At 47.6% G+C, this 17,248-nt stretch overlaps 1 protein-coding gene across 2 annotated transcripts; it reads right to left on the reverse strand.

The window, feature by feature from the left end:
- Positions 1 to 1,438: 1,438 nt before the first annotated feature.
- Positions 1,439 to 16,973, reverse strand: MAST1 (microtubule associated serine/threonine kinase 1). 2 transcript variants are annotated; one of them, XM_053463282.1, is made up of 26 exons: positions 16,796 to 16,973; positions 15,356 to 15,447; positions 14,792 to 14,867; positions 14,294 to 14,372; positions 13,942 to 14,102; positions 13,519 to 13,594; positions 13,070 to 13,279; positions 12,532 to 12,633; positions 12,115 to 12,244; positions 11,970 to 12,037; positions 11,805 to 11,893; positions 10,773 to 10,981; positions 9,999 to 10,137; positions 9,685 to 9,817; positions 9,082 to 9,247; positions 8,788 to 8,889; positions 8,419 to 8,541; positions 7,251 to 7,360; positions 6,984 to 7,144; positions 6,699 to 6,886; positions 6,363 to 6,542; positions 5,931 to 6,160; positions 5,701 to 5,823; positions 5,463 to 5,599; positions 4,983 to 5,167; positions 1,439 to 4,846 (listed from the first exon to the last, which is right to left on the reverse strand). In XM_053463282.1, the coding sequence occupies exons 1-26, from the start codon at positions 16,813 to 16,815 to the stop codon at positions 2,445 to 2,447; spliced, it is 5,691 nt and encodes a 1,896-aa protein (XP_053319257.1). In that variant the 5' UTR covers positions 16,816 to 16,973; the 3' UTR covers positions 1,439 to 2,444. The 2 variants fall into 2 exon arrangements, with proteins under 2 accessions (XP_053319257.1, XP_053319256.1); XM_053463281.1 differs by having other exon boundaries at positions 14,294 to 14,375.
- Positions 16,974 to 17,248: the final 275 nt, after the last annotated feature.

Raw genomic sequence — 17,248 nt, forward strand, 5'->3', positions numbered from 1 at the left:
TTACTGTACAGCCCTATAACACAGCCCTATAACACATTATTACAGTAACCCGGCCCCTGAGTGCCTTATTACCCCTGTAACATCTTATTACAGTAACCCGGGCCACTGAGTGCCTTATTACCCCTGTAACATCTTATTACAGTAACCCGGCCACTGAGTGCCTTATTACCCCTGTAACATCTTATTACAGTAACCCGGCCCCTGAGTGCCTTATTACCCCTGTAACATCTTATTACAGTACCCCGGCCCCTGAGTGCCTTATTACCCCTGTAACATCTTATTACAGTAACCCGGCCACTGAGTGCCTTATTACCCCTGTAACATCTTATTACAGTAACCCGGCCCCTGAGTGCCTTATTACCCCTGTAACATCTTATGACAGTAACCCGGCCCCTGAGTGCCTTATTACCCCTGTAACATCTTATTACAGTACCCCGGCCCCTGAGTGCCTTATTACCCCTGTAACATCTTATTACAGTAACCCGGCCCCCGAGTGCCTTATTACCCCTGGAACATATTATTACAGTAACCCGGCCCCTGAGTGTTTGCTCGATTATAAGACAACCCCCCCCCAAAATCTGAATATTAATATAGGAAAAAAAGAAAAAGCCTGAATATAAGACGACCCTGTAGGAAAAAAGTTTTACTAGTAAATGTTAATTCATGTAAACTATTTTTTTAATAAAAGCTATGATTTGGAAAAATATTTTTTTTGTTTTTATTTCCTTTTATTTTCCATCCTGCCCCCCAGTTATGCACACCTGCCCCCAGGCTTGCCACTCAGCTCCAGAAAAGCCTTATACCCCCTATATGCCACTGTGCCCCAGCGGTGCGGGGAATTCTCTCTGACAGTCGGAGGGTGTATGCGCGATGGACGCAGACAACCCCCGCTGCTAACCGCACCTCATCAGGTGGCTGCTGGCCTTAAAGCGACAGGACTGTCCCGCCATCGCAAGTCCAGCCTGACAGAACCTCAGTTTAAATATAGTCAATATGCAGAACTATGCAAAGGCAGCCTCTATCACCGCACCTTTTCTGGACTACCCATTTGTTTATGTATGACTAGTGAAAAGGCGCAAAATTTTTTTTCATCCAATGGGACATTCGTATCCTCTCAGTGTTTAAATATTTCAGACTCTTTTTTTCCCATGACATTTTAAAATTATATTTCATTTGGAATTTTTTTATTTAAAAAAAAAATTCTTATACATTTTTTTTACAGAACCTTTTTTTCCCTCCCGCTGTAGTATTACAACTTTTCTTCAAGAATAATATAATTCCCTTTATTTTGGTTAAATGCTTACATTTGTCACAAAACGTGATACTTTGTTGTGGATGGCTTCATTAAGCCCCGTACTTATCAATAGTAAATTTGTTAGTAATAGTTATTTTTTTTCTCAATTTCATGTTTTTTCGCCGGTTTCACAGAACGCTGGACTGCAAATTTTACATTTTATTAAGTATTTGGAATTTTCCAATCATTTTCACCAATTTGAGAATTTTTATTATGTGTGTGTGTTGATACAACGTCCAAAATGCACAAATCAAAATAAAATAGAAAGGGGCTTTTTTGGGGGGGGGAGCTGTTGGTAAAAAAAAATAATAAAAAAAAAAGTTTGGAGCCGGGGGCACAGCATTTTAAAATAAAAATACACAATATTAAATAAAGTTAAAAAAAATACAGTGGTTCACAAACTAACCCCTGCAGCGCCCGCAATGAACCAACGCGTCCCCGCAGGCACCGACAGAGCTAACGTCACCATAAATCCTCTTGCATAGAAATAGTGGAGCCCCTTAAACAATATATTTATATATTTATATATATATCTGTATATATAGTGCGTCCAGATAAATATAATTTCATATGTATAGACGTATGCTTCTATAGGTAAGACAGGTGTGACGTGACATCACCGGACGTGGCACAGGCTGATGACATCGTAGGCTGGAAGATGACACAGTAGGCTAAGGTGTGATGTCATAGGCAGGAGGTCTTCGTCTCAGAGCACAGAATGCGGTCTCGGGAGAGGGGAGGGTAGGTGTGATGTCATGCAAGGGGCATGTCAGAGACCCGCTGAACATTTCTTTACCCCCCCTACCCTGCCATGTTTCTGAAACCCCTTGGATTCAACTCCTTGGACGGACCTGCAGAGTGTCACCCCTTTTAACTCTTTAGTTACTAGCGCTTAGCATGTGTGTGTGTGCAGTAACTTTTTTTTTTTTATCCTCAACTAATAAACAATTAAGGCACGGCACAAACACACGAACACACAGACATACACACAGACACGCACATACACGCCTGTGCAGCCCCCCAACTACTGTCACAAGTCTGTATGGGGGCAATAAGGCTCGATTATAGGTTCCCAGAAAGAGCGTTTGCTATATCTACCCCCTATTCTGTTCCCCTTCCTAACTGGGAGGGTAAATGGAGATGTCCTGCGTTAAGAGGGGTGCTGACCGGTGGGTTTGGTCTGAATGTTGGGAGGTTTTGCAGGAGAATGCACCCCACTCTGGGGGTCACCTGGGACCCCGCTAATCCTAATGGGTATCGGAGACACTTTAGACTGATCATTCCCTAAAATAGAAGGAGGAGACCCTCTATGTTTGATTTCTACTTCATTTAACCTGTTAACGGCGGGAGGAATTTTACACAATTTTGACAGGTCGCCTTCAGCTCCGCTAACACTCGTATTAACCAGACAGGGCATTCTGACCTGGTCAGCTTCACTATCCTTGCTAGAAGCCGGAACGGTTGTGGTCTTTGTAATCTGATCACCCGCCGACCTGCCGGCGCTATTAGATAAGGCAGCAGCGGTGATCACTGGCGGGGTGCTAATCCTATTATTAGATGAGGCGACGGTGGTCATACTTGCCTGGTCGCTAACTCTACTAGTAGTTGAGGCAACAGAGGTCCCTCTCGTCTTCTCGCTCTCGGGGACGCAGGACATCACGATTTCAACAGTGGCGGACACTTTGGTCTCCTCCGTCCGTGCCTCACTTACTCTATTAACAGCCGGTGCAGTAGGGGCCGAACCCGTTGCGTCTTTACCACCAACCTTGTTAGTAACCGGTGTATTAATTTTCGGTCCTGACTGGTCACTTTCTATCGCGCTCGTACTCTTAATGGCAGGGGGTAGAAAACTTACCCCGCCTGGATCCCTTTCTGCTCCGCTAACTCGGTTTATGGATGGAAGAGGACTAGCCACTTTTGCTGGTTCATTTTCAGCTTTTTTTACATTAATATTTATATGGGGTACAGGAACACCTATGGGCAGAAGAGGCCCTGCCACAGAGGCACCCCCGGGGGAATTATTAGTGCCTCTTAAATCTTCATTTGGGATAAGAGTGAGCGCCGGAGCTTTCATGGGTTCCACGGTCATCTCATTTACCCTGAGGGGCCGAGGCTGTGTGGTTTCACACTTCGCGTGGCTTATACCCGAAACAGTTTCTTTTGTAGCATCGGCCTTTATCTCATTCAATGGAACAGACTGAGAGAAGTCCGAGCTTTCGGGTAAAATAATTAATGGATTCTTTGGAGGTTCCATATTTGTCGCCTTGCCCTTGACTCCACAGGAAGATTCCAGAGTGGCTACCTGGGGAGGGCTGATCTTTGCGGGATCAGAATTTGGCCTTTTAACCCCAACTTCACTTGAAGTGGTTTGTTGGGTTCCCTTTATGGAGTCGGACTCTGCGGTTCTGCCCTTTGCACAATGAGAGAGCTCTTGCTTGGGTTCAAGAGAGGAACGTGGCGCGTCCTTTACTGGATCGACCTCCCTACTTTTAATGATATTGCTAGATGTTTGATATATATTAGATTCTAAATGGAGGCTACATGGAACACTTTTTAAGGGGACGTGGGAAGAACTTTTACCCACGGTGGTCAATTCTTCCACCACCTCCAGGTACCACCGTTCCTTCATTGCTCCACCGTCTTCCTCTTCTGCTCTTTCCTCTTTTCTACCTTCCCCATCCGCTCCACATTCTTCTCCTTCACCTCTTCTTCCTTCATGCTCCTGGACTGGACTTAGCGTCTTCACCTGGCATCTTCCAACCATGGCATGAGAAGTCTCGCCCTGCGATGGAAGTGCCGCAGTGGATGCTGAAGGGGATTCTTGAGGTGAGAATGGGGGTGGTGGCCGTGACGTGGAGCCTAATTTGCCCCCTCCTTGAACTTTTCCCTCACCGCCTTTATGCCCGTCTCCTTGCTGTAACACGACAATCCCTACATCTCCTTCGAGCTTCTCCAAACCATCTGCTATGAGACCTTCGCCACCGCAAAGACTTCTAGGGGACTCCTGCCTGCCTACTCTCCTCACTGCTTGCGTTCTGCCCACCATGGATTCGCCCCCTTCCCCATCTTGTGGGCCACCTCCCCCTCCTGGTTCTTGCTTTCTTGGTGTTACCCCTCCCCCACTCCCACCCAACTTTTCTGCCGACTGCACCCTCTTCAGAAGCGGTGAGCGTGGAGGCTCCGCGCTCTTGGGGCGAGGACGAGATACGGGTGGGGAGGGATGTAGCTTTGGGGGGAAGCTCTGGGTGGTAAGGCTGCTGCCTACGCTGTGGCCAGGTATAAGAGGTGGAGAGGCAGCTGTGGTCGGGGAAGGAGTGTGCGCAAGTGGAGAGAGAGGCATGTTGCCAGCAGATTTGCAGCGCGCAGACCGGTACTGGCGATGTAATTTGGGCGATAACCCATGTAAAGTGCTAGGGCGGATGTGGGGAGAAGGTGGAGCTGGGGAGGAGGACGAAGAGGATGTGGGGGCACAGGATGAGGAGGAAGATGGCGGAGGGGGAGCAGGAGAGTTTGGGGTACTAGAAGAAGGGGAGCTGCCCTGGGAAGAAGCACCTGCGGAGTTGGAAGAAAAAAAGATAATGTTAGGGAGAGATACTCAACTAAAACCCAACGCTCCTTCCGATCAACCAAGCATTTTTCCACCCCCGCCTCACTCGTCTGCGTCTGAGGTGCGCAGAATGATTCCTACCTAAGTAGGCAGAGTCCATGGACCGATAGCTATGGGTAGGAGAGCGCGCGGAGAGGCTATGCGTTGGAGACCCAGGGAGGCTGTCACTGGAAGAGAGAGATCGGCTGAGCGATGACAGCGAGCGGCTGGTATGGAGGAGATTGGATTGCTTAGTGATCTTCCGGAAGAGAGAATTCCTCTTCTTACTGTGACAGAAGGTAGGAGAGACAGGAGGAGAGTTTAAAACAGCAATACAAAGTACTAAGCCTTTGGGTTCCAGAGCTGACCCGTTATCACATGTCTTTTCTTAATGTCTTTCTGCCCTCCCTCCTGGTTCCAGTTTGCTCTCTCTTCCCAGTGGTCCACCGGTCAAGTCTTTTGGATTCCATAGAAAAGCCTTCAATATTGGCTTTCCTGTCCGGCACCCTAAAAGCCCACTGTTTCCACAATCCCTCGTAACATCAGCTTAATCACATTCTTATTATGTGTTCCCTCACTTACGTTTCCTGACTGTCTCTCCCCATGCTCCTCTTGCTTCTTCTGGCCATCTTGGACCTGTAGCTGCTCCTTCTGGCTGGTCCGGTCCTGATTGAGGTGTTCTCGAAAGGCGTAGTGGTGACCAGTACCTTGTTACCGCTCTGCAGAGATATCAAGCGAATGAATGAAAGCAGAAGTAAAGCTGCGTAGTGCCTTGGCTTCCCAAAAGGATGGTCACCCATAGAATTTTGGGACTTATTACCTTCAGAATTAATTCTACAACTTCTGTGTGTACAAGACCATGCACTGGCTCTCCATTGACATGAGTAATGAGGTCTCCAGCACACAAACCAGCCTCGTGTGCAGGGCCTCCTTCTTCTACATGCTGGGGAATGAAGTAAACGTCAAAAGAGAGAAATAACTAATTTTTAGTTACTTTATCCATGATAAAAACCTGGAAGGACTTCCAATGGGATGGTACCAAAGACTTACCCACACCATATGCTGCACACTGTAGACGTCGCTCTCCCCCATGTACACACGGATGGCTCGAAGGGTGAAACCGTATTTCTTCCCAGAGCGCTGGATGCAGATAGGCGAGCGGAGGCTGGTCACTGCCGGCGTGTAATCACGACTTGGAGAAGAGTCCCGAGAGGAAGGGTTGGATGAGAGGGACCGAGGAGACATTGGGCTGACCAGGGGGGAGCTGCTGTGTTGTTCAACTGAAGGAGAGATGGAAAAAGTTGTGGACACTGAATGTTCTCCAAGCCCGGGCAGAGAGAATCTGGACATTCTTCTTGAGAGTCAGTCCATATTGTTCTTTTGCTACCAAAAGTTTACGTAGTCATCCAGACACGTAGTACTTTCTAAAATTAAGCTAGTGGCACGAGGAGCGTAGGACTCGAGATGGCAGAAGCCGGATACCTGTTGGGATCATGACGGAAAGCGCCGTAGTGGACGCCGATTTGATGACCTTCCCTCCGGTCCTCCGCCTTTCGCTGTCCCCAGACAGATGTTGGTGACGTGCTCTACGCAGAACAAGGTCATTGGTAGCCCGAGGAGAAGAGTCAGAATCCGCAGGAGCGTGAGTGTCCGCTGACTTTTCTGATGCGTATTGGAGGGAAAGAGAATGGGGATTAAAAAAAAGGACACACGGAGAAAATAGAAAAGTGAAGGATTAGGAAGAAAACGCCAAAAGTGAATGATTAAGCTGCCATTTTAAAATCATCTATCCCTATTTACAGTCGTGGAAGGACTCACCGGGCTCCAGTTCCCCGAGCGGAATCTTGGTCTGACCATGTTGGGTTCCGCTACCTCCTCTCGTTCTGAGCTCTCCTTCTCCCTCCAGAGGGGCCACAAAGCGCGCTGTATCAACCAGGGCAGAGAAACGGCGTCTGGCAGCCAGAGGAGGACTAGAATCGGTGTCTGTGGCATCCGAAAAGTGTTTCCTAGAACACACCCAATGCAATAAATATTAATACAATAAATAAATGAGTGAATGAATTAGATATTAAAAATACTTTTCTTAGCGTTAGAGTGACTCACATTTCAGGAGACACGGTTCTCCAGCAGCGTTCTCGCAATGTGACACCCCCTAGTGTCTCTCGCTTGCTCGACCGCTCGCTTCTCTCCTGCTTGTTGGAATCTCGGGAAGGAGTGGACGGTTTCTGCTCAAGTTGGGACAGCTGCTCCATACTGCTATAGACCTGCAGGACAGGAGACGACGGGCAGACAGACGGACAGAATGATAGACAGATAGATTGCTGAATTCTGAGACAGAAAACTAGAAATCCAGTTTCCGAAGGGACTCACCTTACTGAATCGCGGGGTACATGAAGAAAACTGTCTGATTTCTACTGAGTCCTCGTCATTTGTGTCATCTTCATCATAAGAGTTTATATGCTGATAACGATCTGATCGGGCTGAGGAGAGATTAACAGTGACTGAGTGCCTTATTACATTACCCCGGCCCCTGAATGCCTTATTACCCCCCCATAGCATCTTATTACAGTAACCCGGCCCCTGAGTGCCTTATTACCCCCCCATAACATCTTATTACAGTAACCCGGCCCCTGAGTGCCTTATTACCCCTGTAACATCTTATTACAGTAACCGGCCCCTGAGTGCCTTATTACCCCTGTAACATCTTATTACAGTAACCCGGCCCCTGAGTGCCTTATTACCCCTGTAACATCTTATTACAGTAACCCGGCCCCTGAATGCCTTATTACCCCTGTAACATCTTATTACAGTAACCGACCCCTGAGTGCCTTATTACCCCTGTAACATCTTATTACAGTAACCCGGCCCCTGAGTGCCTTATTACCCCTGTAACATCTTATTACAGTAACCCGGCCCCTGAGTGCCTTATTACCCCTGTAACATCTTATTACAGTAACCCGGCCCCTGAGTGCCTTATTACCCCTGTAACATCTTATTACAGTAACCCGGCCCCTGAGTGCCTTATTACCCCTGTAACATCTTATTACAGTAACCCGGCCCCTGAGTGCCTTATTACCCCTGTAACATCTTATTACAGCAACCCGGCTCCTGAGTGCCTTATTACCCCTGTAACATCTTATTACAGTAACCCGGCCCCTGAGTGCCTTATTACCCCTGTAACATCTTATTACAGTAACCCGGCCCCTGAGTGCCTTATTACCCCTGTAACATCTTATTACAGTAACCCGGCCCCTGAGTGCCTTATTACCCCTGTAACATCTTATTACAGTAACCCGGCCCCTGAGTGCCTTATTACACCTGTAACATCTTATTACAGTAACCCGGCCCCTGAGTGCCTTATTACCCCTGTAACAACTTATTACAGTAACCCGGCCCCTGAGTGCCTTATTACCCCTGTGACATCTTATTACAGTAACCCGGCCCCTGAGTGCCTTATTACCCCTGTAACATCTTATTACAGTAACCCGGCCCCTGAGTGCCTTATCACCATGCTTTATCATGCAATTGTTATACTTACTGTCAAAGTAACTGGTATCATCTTCAGCCTCCAGATGGGGAATAAACTCTGCTTTCTGCCTGAGTAGCCCATTCCAGTCCAGATCAGTGAAAAATCCATGGGTTTTAACTTCAATCGCACCTCCTAGGATCGGTATAAGAGGAAAAGGACAGGAATAAGTATCAGGAAAAAATTAGCAGAAATAAAATACAAATTACGGTATTTTAGTTCCTCAGGGCTATAAATGGTTCTGAGAACACTTCTAATCTAGCATTATATTTGTGATATTATGTATGTGTAAGTGTTGGTGTCGTAGGGGTCGTACTTCGCGGACATGCTTATATGCTGTGTTTTAATGTTTTGGGAGTGGGGTTGTGTTTCCATTCTCACCGGTCCCCAGTCTGAGTAAGGGGTCCGTCTGTAGGAGGCTGGAGATCATGTTCTGGGCATCTGCTGGAAGCGCTTCTTCTCCCTCGGGCCAGACAATTTCATCTGATCAAAAAAAAGAAAAGGAAAGTGGTAGATAGAGAAGGAGTAATGGAAGGAGGGAGAGAACGAACAGTGCCAGGAGATGTAAAGAGCATAATAGAGGGAGGGGGATATTGAAGGAAGAACAGAGAATGTGTGATGAAGATCCTGTGCGATGAAACAAAGAGAGACGGCATTAGAAGCTGATATTCTTACCACTGATCACCTGACCAAACAACTCCTCGGGGGTGTCCCCAAAAAATGGAACGCAGCCCACAAGGAACTCATACAGGATGATCCCCATTGCCCACCAGTCCACGGGCTTCCCATAACCTTGTCGCAGGATCACCTCGGGGGCGATGTATTCCGGAGTACCACAGACCTAGAAACAATTAGATAAAAGGCAGTTATACATGGAGACAGGAGGGGGCTATGGGGCACGGAGTCTGTCCCTCCAACCGCAGGGTGACAGACAGGAGGGGGCTATGGGGCACGGAGTCTGCCCCTCCCACCGCAGGGTGACAGACAGGAGGGAGCTATGGGGCACGGAGTCTGCCCCTCCCACCGCAGGGTGACACAGACAGGAGAGGGCTATGGGGCACGGAGTCTGTCCCTCCCACCGCAGGGTGACACAGACAGGAGGGGGCTATGGGGCACGGAGTCTGCCCCTCCCACCACAGGGCGACACAGACAGGAGGGGGCTATGGGGCACGGAGTCTCCCCCTCCCACAGCAGGGTGACAGACAGGAGGGGGCTATGGGGCACGGAGTCTAGAGTCTCCGGGGCAGATTGAAGCAAACAGGAGAGAGAGGCTATCACCTGTTTGTCCAGGAATTCTCTGGCCTCACTCTCGATATGTCCTTCATATAGATTAGTGGTGAGGTTCATGAGTCCCATTTTAGACAAGCCGAAATCTGTCAGTTTGACGTGGCCCATTGAAGTGATTAGGAGACTGAGCAAACAGATTGAGGAAAGAGAAAAAAAAAGAAGAAAGAAAGAGTGAGGAGGAAAGAGCGAAAGAGACAAGTGTGCAAGAATTAGAATGCACGCACTTGCACACAGACACAGCGAAATACACGGATTTTTGTTTAGAAATGCACAGATATGTGGTAAATACACAGACTCCTCCTCACTTGTCCGGTTTCAGATCGCGGTGGACGATGCCATAATTGTGAAGATATTCCAGGGCAAGGACGGTCTCGGCAAAGTATAAGCGCGCCATCTCCAAGGGGAGGGCTCCGATATGTTTCAAAAGAGTGGCGCAATCACCCCCTGTCCATGGAAATAAACAGAAAAAAAAGTGAGAATAAATTTTAAAAAAATAGACAAATTAGTGAATTAGTGAATTAGTAAATTCGTGAATTAAAAATAGTTTTTTTTTCTTTAACTACATTTTTACCTTGAAAATTCTGATGCATCTTTTATTTCAGGACAGAAAATATGGTAAAAATAATTTAAAAAATATTCAAAATAATATTCGCCGCCATTATGTTTCAGATGAATTCAAGTATTTTATGCATTTTTTGTAGGCTATCCAAGGACAACGAAAATAGAAAAGAATCCACTAAATGATTGTTTGTAGATTAAATGTAACACAATACGTGTATCGGAATCCTGCTTAACAAGGGAGCAGCCATCGTAACTTCCTGTTCCTCTATTGCTAGGTTGCAGCTTGCTGTTGATTGGTTCAGGAAGGCTTTGTGAGGATGGGTGGAGAAGAAGGGAGAGAACATCAGGACAGAAACGGATTATCTAATGCTAGTTGGGTCTCTGTCTCCCTTTAACCTTTCAGTGGTGTTTGTTCTTCTCTCCCTCTTGGATACCTTCAAGGTATTCTCCATTTGGACACCTTGCCTGGCACGGTCAGACATCTGACGGACAGACAGAAAAATATTAGGTACCCTCACCTTCCACATACTCCATGACCATGCAGAGGTGCCTCCGGGTCTGGAAGGAGCAGAACATGCTGACCACGAACGGGTTTTGTGCAAAGGTCAGGATGTCCCGCTCGATGAAGGCCTGGTGAACCTGGTTTCTCAGAATCAAGTTGTGTTTGTTTATCTTCTTCATGGCGAAGCGCTGACGGGTCTCCCGATGCCGTACCAGGTACACAGCTCTGCGTGGGTAGAAAGTGTGTCATGCTAAGCATACCATGGAAACTTTGGTGTGTAAGAATGAGAGGTTATTGCATCAAAGAGTGACCCCTGTTGCCCCACAGCTACCTTGCAGAAGCAGATCTGATCATTTTGGGGCAGAATCTCCAACCATGGCCCAGAGTTATGGATCTGCTCTTTAGCGCTAAGTTTCAACTAGATTGGGAAGAGTTTGTGGTTTTTTTGGGCACAACTCGTTGGATAGGATAGATATCTCCTCACTTGGTTCCTATCCGTGACACAAAGACCCTCATTGGGTTATGACATCACAACTCGTTGGATAGGATAGATATCTCCTCACTTGGTTCCTATCCGTGACACAAAGACCCTCATTGGGTTATGACATCACATCTCGTTGGATAGGATAGATATCTCCTCACTTGGTTCCTATCCGTGACACAAAGACCCTCATTGGGTTATGACATCACAACTCGTTGGATAGGATAGACATCTCCTCACTTGGTTCCTATCCGTGACACAAAGACCCTCATTGGGTTATGACATCACAACTCGTTGGATAGGATAGATATCTCCTCACTTGGTTCCTATCCGTGACACAAAGACCCTCATTGGGTTATGGCATCACAACTCGGGGGGGCACGTTATGTGCAACTTAGTCTTTGTAATTTGGTCTTCTATATTGAAGCATGAGTAAGTTGCAAAGATCACAACCTCTTAAATGAGTAATTCGCATGCTGAGAGCGTTCTTGGAACATGCGCGCCTGCGTGAATACCCGTAGGCCTCGGTGTTTTATCGCCTGGTCACGTTTAGTGTGCATCACTCACCCATAGGCTCCATTGCTGATCAGCTTAATGGATTCAAAGTCACTCTCTTCCGGGGCTCTGATGGGCTTGGATGCCGCACCTCCTCTTCCCTGAATAAACGGAGAAAGCGGTGAACATTAAGGAGACACAGACTATGGCGTTCGGAAAGAACGTGGCCGCTATTACCTCGGCAGTGTCTTCACTCTCCGGAGTACCGGACTCCACACTTACTGGCTCCTCAGCCGCTGGGACCTCTGTTGGAAAAGGACAATGATCAGAAGCTAATAAAACAAGATGGCGGTCATTATTCGGCGGAATGGAGACCACTCACCGGGGAAGGGGTCTCGGGTTAGCCCCAGCTGACGCAGGATGTACTGAGGTATATCAGTCTTAAGATTGCCTTCTTTCACTTGGTCTTCAGCGACTTCCAGCAAGTGGTAGAATTCCTCGGGGTTAAATTCCTACAATTAATGCATTCATGAAATTTGTGAAAACTACATATTCAGATCTCTTCTTTATTTGACAAAGAGAGCTCTGTGGCCTCCAAAGTAACTCTACATTAAGTCACTTTGGTAACTTTACAACTTTTCATGCAGGTATCTTCTACTTTGTCTTCCAACACAACCATTCTATCCTGGGGATTCCATAACTTTACTGCCCTGACCGCAAGGACGATCAAACGATCGCCTACACCGCGTCCAGTAATCAAATACTCACAAGATGAACGAGAAAACAAAGCCTCTCTCACCAGACATTCCAGAAGGCGGGCCGGGCGAGAGATGATGATGAGAAGATTCTTCATCAGTTGAGCAATGAAGGCAACTTCTGACCCTTCAGAACGTTCCACAGCCTGACGGGAGGAGATGCATGCCAATCGTTAGAGAATATAATACTGTATATATTTATATATATATATTACCAATCAACCAATCAAACAACAATCAGTAACAAGAGAGAAGAGAAAACTTAATGAGGAGGAATAATCATGAATCCTGAAAATGGAAAGATACACAACTCTCCTATAATCTTTCCTATCAACTCTCCATTTAGCGAATAGACCCCTTTGTTACAGGCTGTGCTCTCCGTTACAGTTGGTTTCATATTCTGCCCCTTTCTTCATCTTCTTCTCTTTCTTTCATGCTCTCTCTGTTTTCCTTACTCTCCTCTCTCCGTTCCATAAGATCCTTTGAGCCTCCTGTGTGTTCTATAAGGTTACTTCATCCCAATTCCCTTTTCTCCATATGTTATTCCCTTCTCTATTCTCCCGGCCCCTCTGGTCCTCTTACATCCAGTAGTAGTTTCTCCAGGTTATCCTGTAACTGGTAGAAGTAGGTGCTCGTGATCAGCCCTTCGGTGCTTCGGCTCAGACAGTCCCTCGCCAGCTCAATAATCTGATGGTGGATGAAGTTTAGGACCCCGTCGGCTAAGGGCAGGATGTTCTCTGGAGAAAAGGATGAAATGAACATGCGCAGCCTGTCCTCCATCTGCGCCGTGGCCTGTGAAATCAAACCAATAGAAAGTTATGAGTCCTGTCTAATTTAGGCAACCCTGACCTTAAGCACATTACTACCCCGCGAGTGCCTTATTACCCCTGTAACATCTTATAGCAGTCCCCCGGCCCCTGAGTGCCTTATTACCCCTGTAACCTCTTATTACAGTAACCCGGCCCCTTTAGACACGATTAGTGCAAACTATAGCCTCTCGTATTGGCCATAAGAGGAGCAACATGTCTTACCTTGGGGAATCGCTCTTTATACACATGGTTCATCATCACTATCTCATTATCGTAAGAGGAGGGAGATCTTCCAGGACTGTGAAAAAGAATTCATATTTTTTAGGTATATTAAGTAAAAGATTGAGTGAAAGAGAGCTGGCAGTCAAGACGAGCACAAGTTGGCCAAAGATAAGGATGCTCCAGTGAGCGGCATTAAAGATCAGTGCCAAGGTGGTTCACACTGCTTCATGGATGGATCAAGCTCCCCTACTTGGGGTTCTTAGAGATAAGTGGGGTAGGTAGGGTCTTCATAGGAGTTATGAAGGAAAGGTTTTTAAAGGGTTAATAAAAAAGGTGACACCATGCACCATGCAATTACTCAAATACAGGCCTAGGAGGACATTCACTGAGCCAAACATAATCCTCTATGTGCCAATGAAGTACCTCAAGCTTCTCGATCGTGGTCGGACCGCCGGCGACCTGCGACCCCCATCATCATCCGGGATACTTTCCGTGCTGCCGAAGTGCTTGGAGAGAAAGTGAAGCTCATCCAGGGTGGGTTGGAAGGGGAGCTGGTGCAGGCGTTCCTGAGAAGAGGAGGAGGACTGCAGAAGACACGGAGATGCAGAAGAGGAAAGAGAGAAGAGAGGGAAATAGAGAGGTAAAGGGAGAGTCAGATGACACGGGGGGGTTGCAAATGGGGAATCGGAAATGTAAGGAAGTGTAAGATGTTTCAGGTTCCCATAGAACCCGGCCACCTCTCCCGTAATCCTCTCATGGAAGGCCCATCGCTTACCGACACGGTGGAGCTTGGAGTGTTGGTTCCATAACCGGATGATGGGAGGGAGGCCAGTGACCAGCGGCGGCCGTCCGTTCTACTGGAGGAAAGCAGACAAGGAATTTAACCAACAAACTACAAAACGTGAAGCAGCAGCCGATCGCATTTCATGTTTGGAGCAAACCTATAAGAACGGTTCTTCAACTTGACAAAGTATCAAATTCGATTCGGGGGTCAATGCCAAGCAGTGTCCTAGAACATAGGGGTCCCCGAATAATACATTCAGGGAGCTGGAGATATTTCCATGATTTGTCATCAAGGTGTTTCAATCTATCCGTATAATGCCATAAATGCTTGAAATAAAACAAATGCCCCAACCCAGCTTCCCTGAGACTCCATATTAACCCTTTCAATTTTATAATTAGATTTAACATTCTCTTTTCTTAGTTGTTGGCCCCGGATGACCTCTGATAACCCCCGTCCCGGCGTCATTATACACACGCTCTGTCTCGTTACCTGCGTGAAGAAGCGAAGGAGAAGTGGGAAGCAGCGCTGGGAGAGAAATTTCGGGGGCTATCCATGGGACTCCCACCTGGAGAAAAACAAGCAGGTTGTCGCTGTGCCCAAAATATTAACACGTTAGTCCCCAAATACGTCCTATTCTAATTTATGAACCCTAATGCAGACCAGTTAGAGACGCACCTCCTTCTTGCCCCAGCGTTAACCCGGGACATGAATACCTTAATGCTAACCCGCAAAACCCTAATCTTTAACCAATAACACTAGCCCTAAGATCCTTTCTTGCACCTTGCTTCCTCTAGAGATCTCTTTCTTGAAGACACCGCTAATTTGCATGTGTTTCTAGAGATGCTGGCAATAGAACTTACAATCTATAATGAACACTGCCTAGCGGCCTCCAAGGTGTCCTGCTGAAGGTCCACATGGACCATTAATGGTCACCCCACTTGGAGCAGAAGCTAAATTGGCCGTGCTTCGGCTTGGTTTGTGGTCATCCCAACCCGTGAACCATTTGGCGGACTTTTTAACCCCTGCCTTGCCAGGTAGTTGATTGTAACTCACCTATGTGGCCTGGAAGAGGGGAGTGCGGTCGGGGGAGGGTAGGCGAGCTGCTGCTTGTTAGAATCAAGCTTTTTCTGTTGCTGCTTCTGCAACTGCGGGATAAAATAACATGCGTAATAATAACGGGTTAGTACATAATTACATTGACAGACATAAAGTCAGAAAAAAAAACAGAGAGAGTGAGCTTGTTACACCTCTAGGACTCGTTATGAATAGTCTGGTGCCTGTAAGAGCTCGGGGTAATCGCAGACAGAGAGGCTGCAGGGTCCAGACGGCTCAGCTGGCAGATACGGGGAGCCTGATACCTCCGGGGGCAGTAAATGGCAGGAACACAGAGCGAGACACAAGACTCCAGCAGGGGCAGGGCACTCGTGGCGTTACCTCCCTGGGCACCGCTTATAACCCTCCCAATGCAGAGTGTGACCCTCCGGGGAGAGTCTCCCTGCAGTCACTAAACACACCAAGTCATGTCACGAGGAATATTGTGGGGTGAGAGTTACTTCCCTTACGCCCAATGCTGTTTCACACCTCTATGAAAGCAATCTTTTCTGCCTACTGCATGTGCCACACAGTCCTGCCTCCTGTATCTGCCCCTCTACCACTCCAGCCTCTTACAGCTGACCCATCACCCCTCCATCCCACCTCCTGTATCTGCCCCTCTACCACTCCAGCCTCTTACAGCTGACCCATCACCCCTCCATCCCGCCTCCTGTATCTGCCCCTCTACCACTCCAGCCTCTTACACCTGACCCATCACCCCTCCATCCCACCTCCTGTATCTGCCCCTCTACCACTCCAGCCTCTTACAGCTGACCCATCACCCCTCCATCCCACCTCCTGTATCTGCCCCTCTTCCACTCCAGCCTCTTACACCTGACCCATCACCCCTCCATCCCGCCTCCTGTATCTGCCCCTCTACCACTCCAGCCTCTTACACCTGACCCATCACCCCTCCATCCCACCTCCTGTATCTGCCCCTCTACCACTCCAGCCTCTTACAGCTGACCCATCACCCCTCCATCCCACCTCCTGTATCTGCCACAACCTTTCCTCCATCTTGTGTCTTATATCTGCCCCACATCACTCCCCTATCCTGCCTCGTGTATCTTATACCCCGCATACCCTACCCATGATCTCTTCAACCCCCGGTACAGGTTACCTCTACCCGGTCATTAGAACTCCAGCAAACATCTCCTGCAAGAAGAGCTCAGACCACCTAGACTCGAAATGAAAGAAGATATTGATCTAGAACCCAGACACGCAAACGAATGTGACATCTGTACATACATACCGCACATACACACCGCACATACACACCACACATACACACCGCACATACACACCGCACATACACAGCGCACATACACACCGCACATACACACACAAGCTGCAAAGACATGAAAGGCGCCTTAATCCCCCTCCAACCACCACTGCAGTTACCTCTTGGTGCGTCTGAACATGGTGGATGACCTCGGTGAGGTGGGAGAGACAGAGAGAATGATTCACGGGAAGAAAGAACGAAAGCATTTAATGAGAGAGGGGAAGAGAAATTCTGACACTGCCAGAGACACCATTAATAAGAGAGAGAGGTGGAAAGGGGCAGATGAAGGGCAAACAATGAAAGGAAGAATGGAAAGAAAGCAAGGGATAAAGGGATGGAAAGGGAGTGAGAAAGAAGGAGAAAGAAAAGGTGGAGAGAGAAAGAACGAAAAAGAAAAATGATGGGGAGGGGGAGATGATGGAGGGGAGATAAGACAGGTATAAGGTGTGCAAAACAGAATGAGAGAGGGGGGAGATAGGAGAGAGGGAGAGAGAGAGAGAGAGAGAGAGAGAGGGAGAGAGAGAGGAGGTGGAATGGGGCAGGACAGAAGAAAATGGACAAAGGGATGTCAA

This window comes from Spea bombifrons, chromosome 4, assembly GCF_027358695.1.
Source record: "Spea bombifrons isolate aSpeBom1 chromosome 4, aSpeBom1.2.pri, whole genome shotgun sequence".
NCBI classification, from domain to species: Eukaryota; Metazoa; Chordata; class Amphibia; order Anura; family Pelobatidae; genus Spea; species Spea bombifrons.

Excerpts from the sequence above, each read along its gene's own strand:
- MAST1 (XM_053463281.1), bottom strand. The coding sequence starts at position 16,815 with ATGTTCAGACGCACCAAGAG. Across the intron at positions 14,376-14,791 it reads TCCTTCGCTTCTTCACGCAG|TAGAACGGACGGCCGCCGCT; the intron begins GTAACGAGACAG and ends GCTTTCCTCCAG. Across the intron at positions 10,138-10,772 it reads GGTCATGGAGTATGTGGAAG|GGGGTGATTGCGCCACTCTT; the intron begins GTGAGGGTACCT and ends TTCCATGGACAG.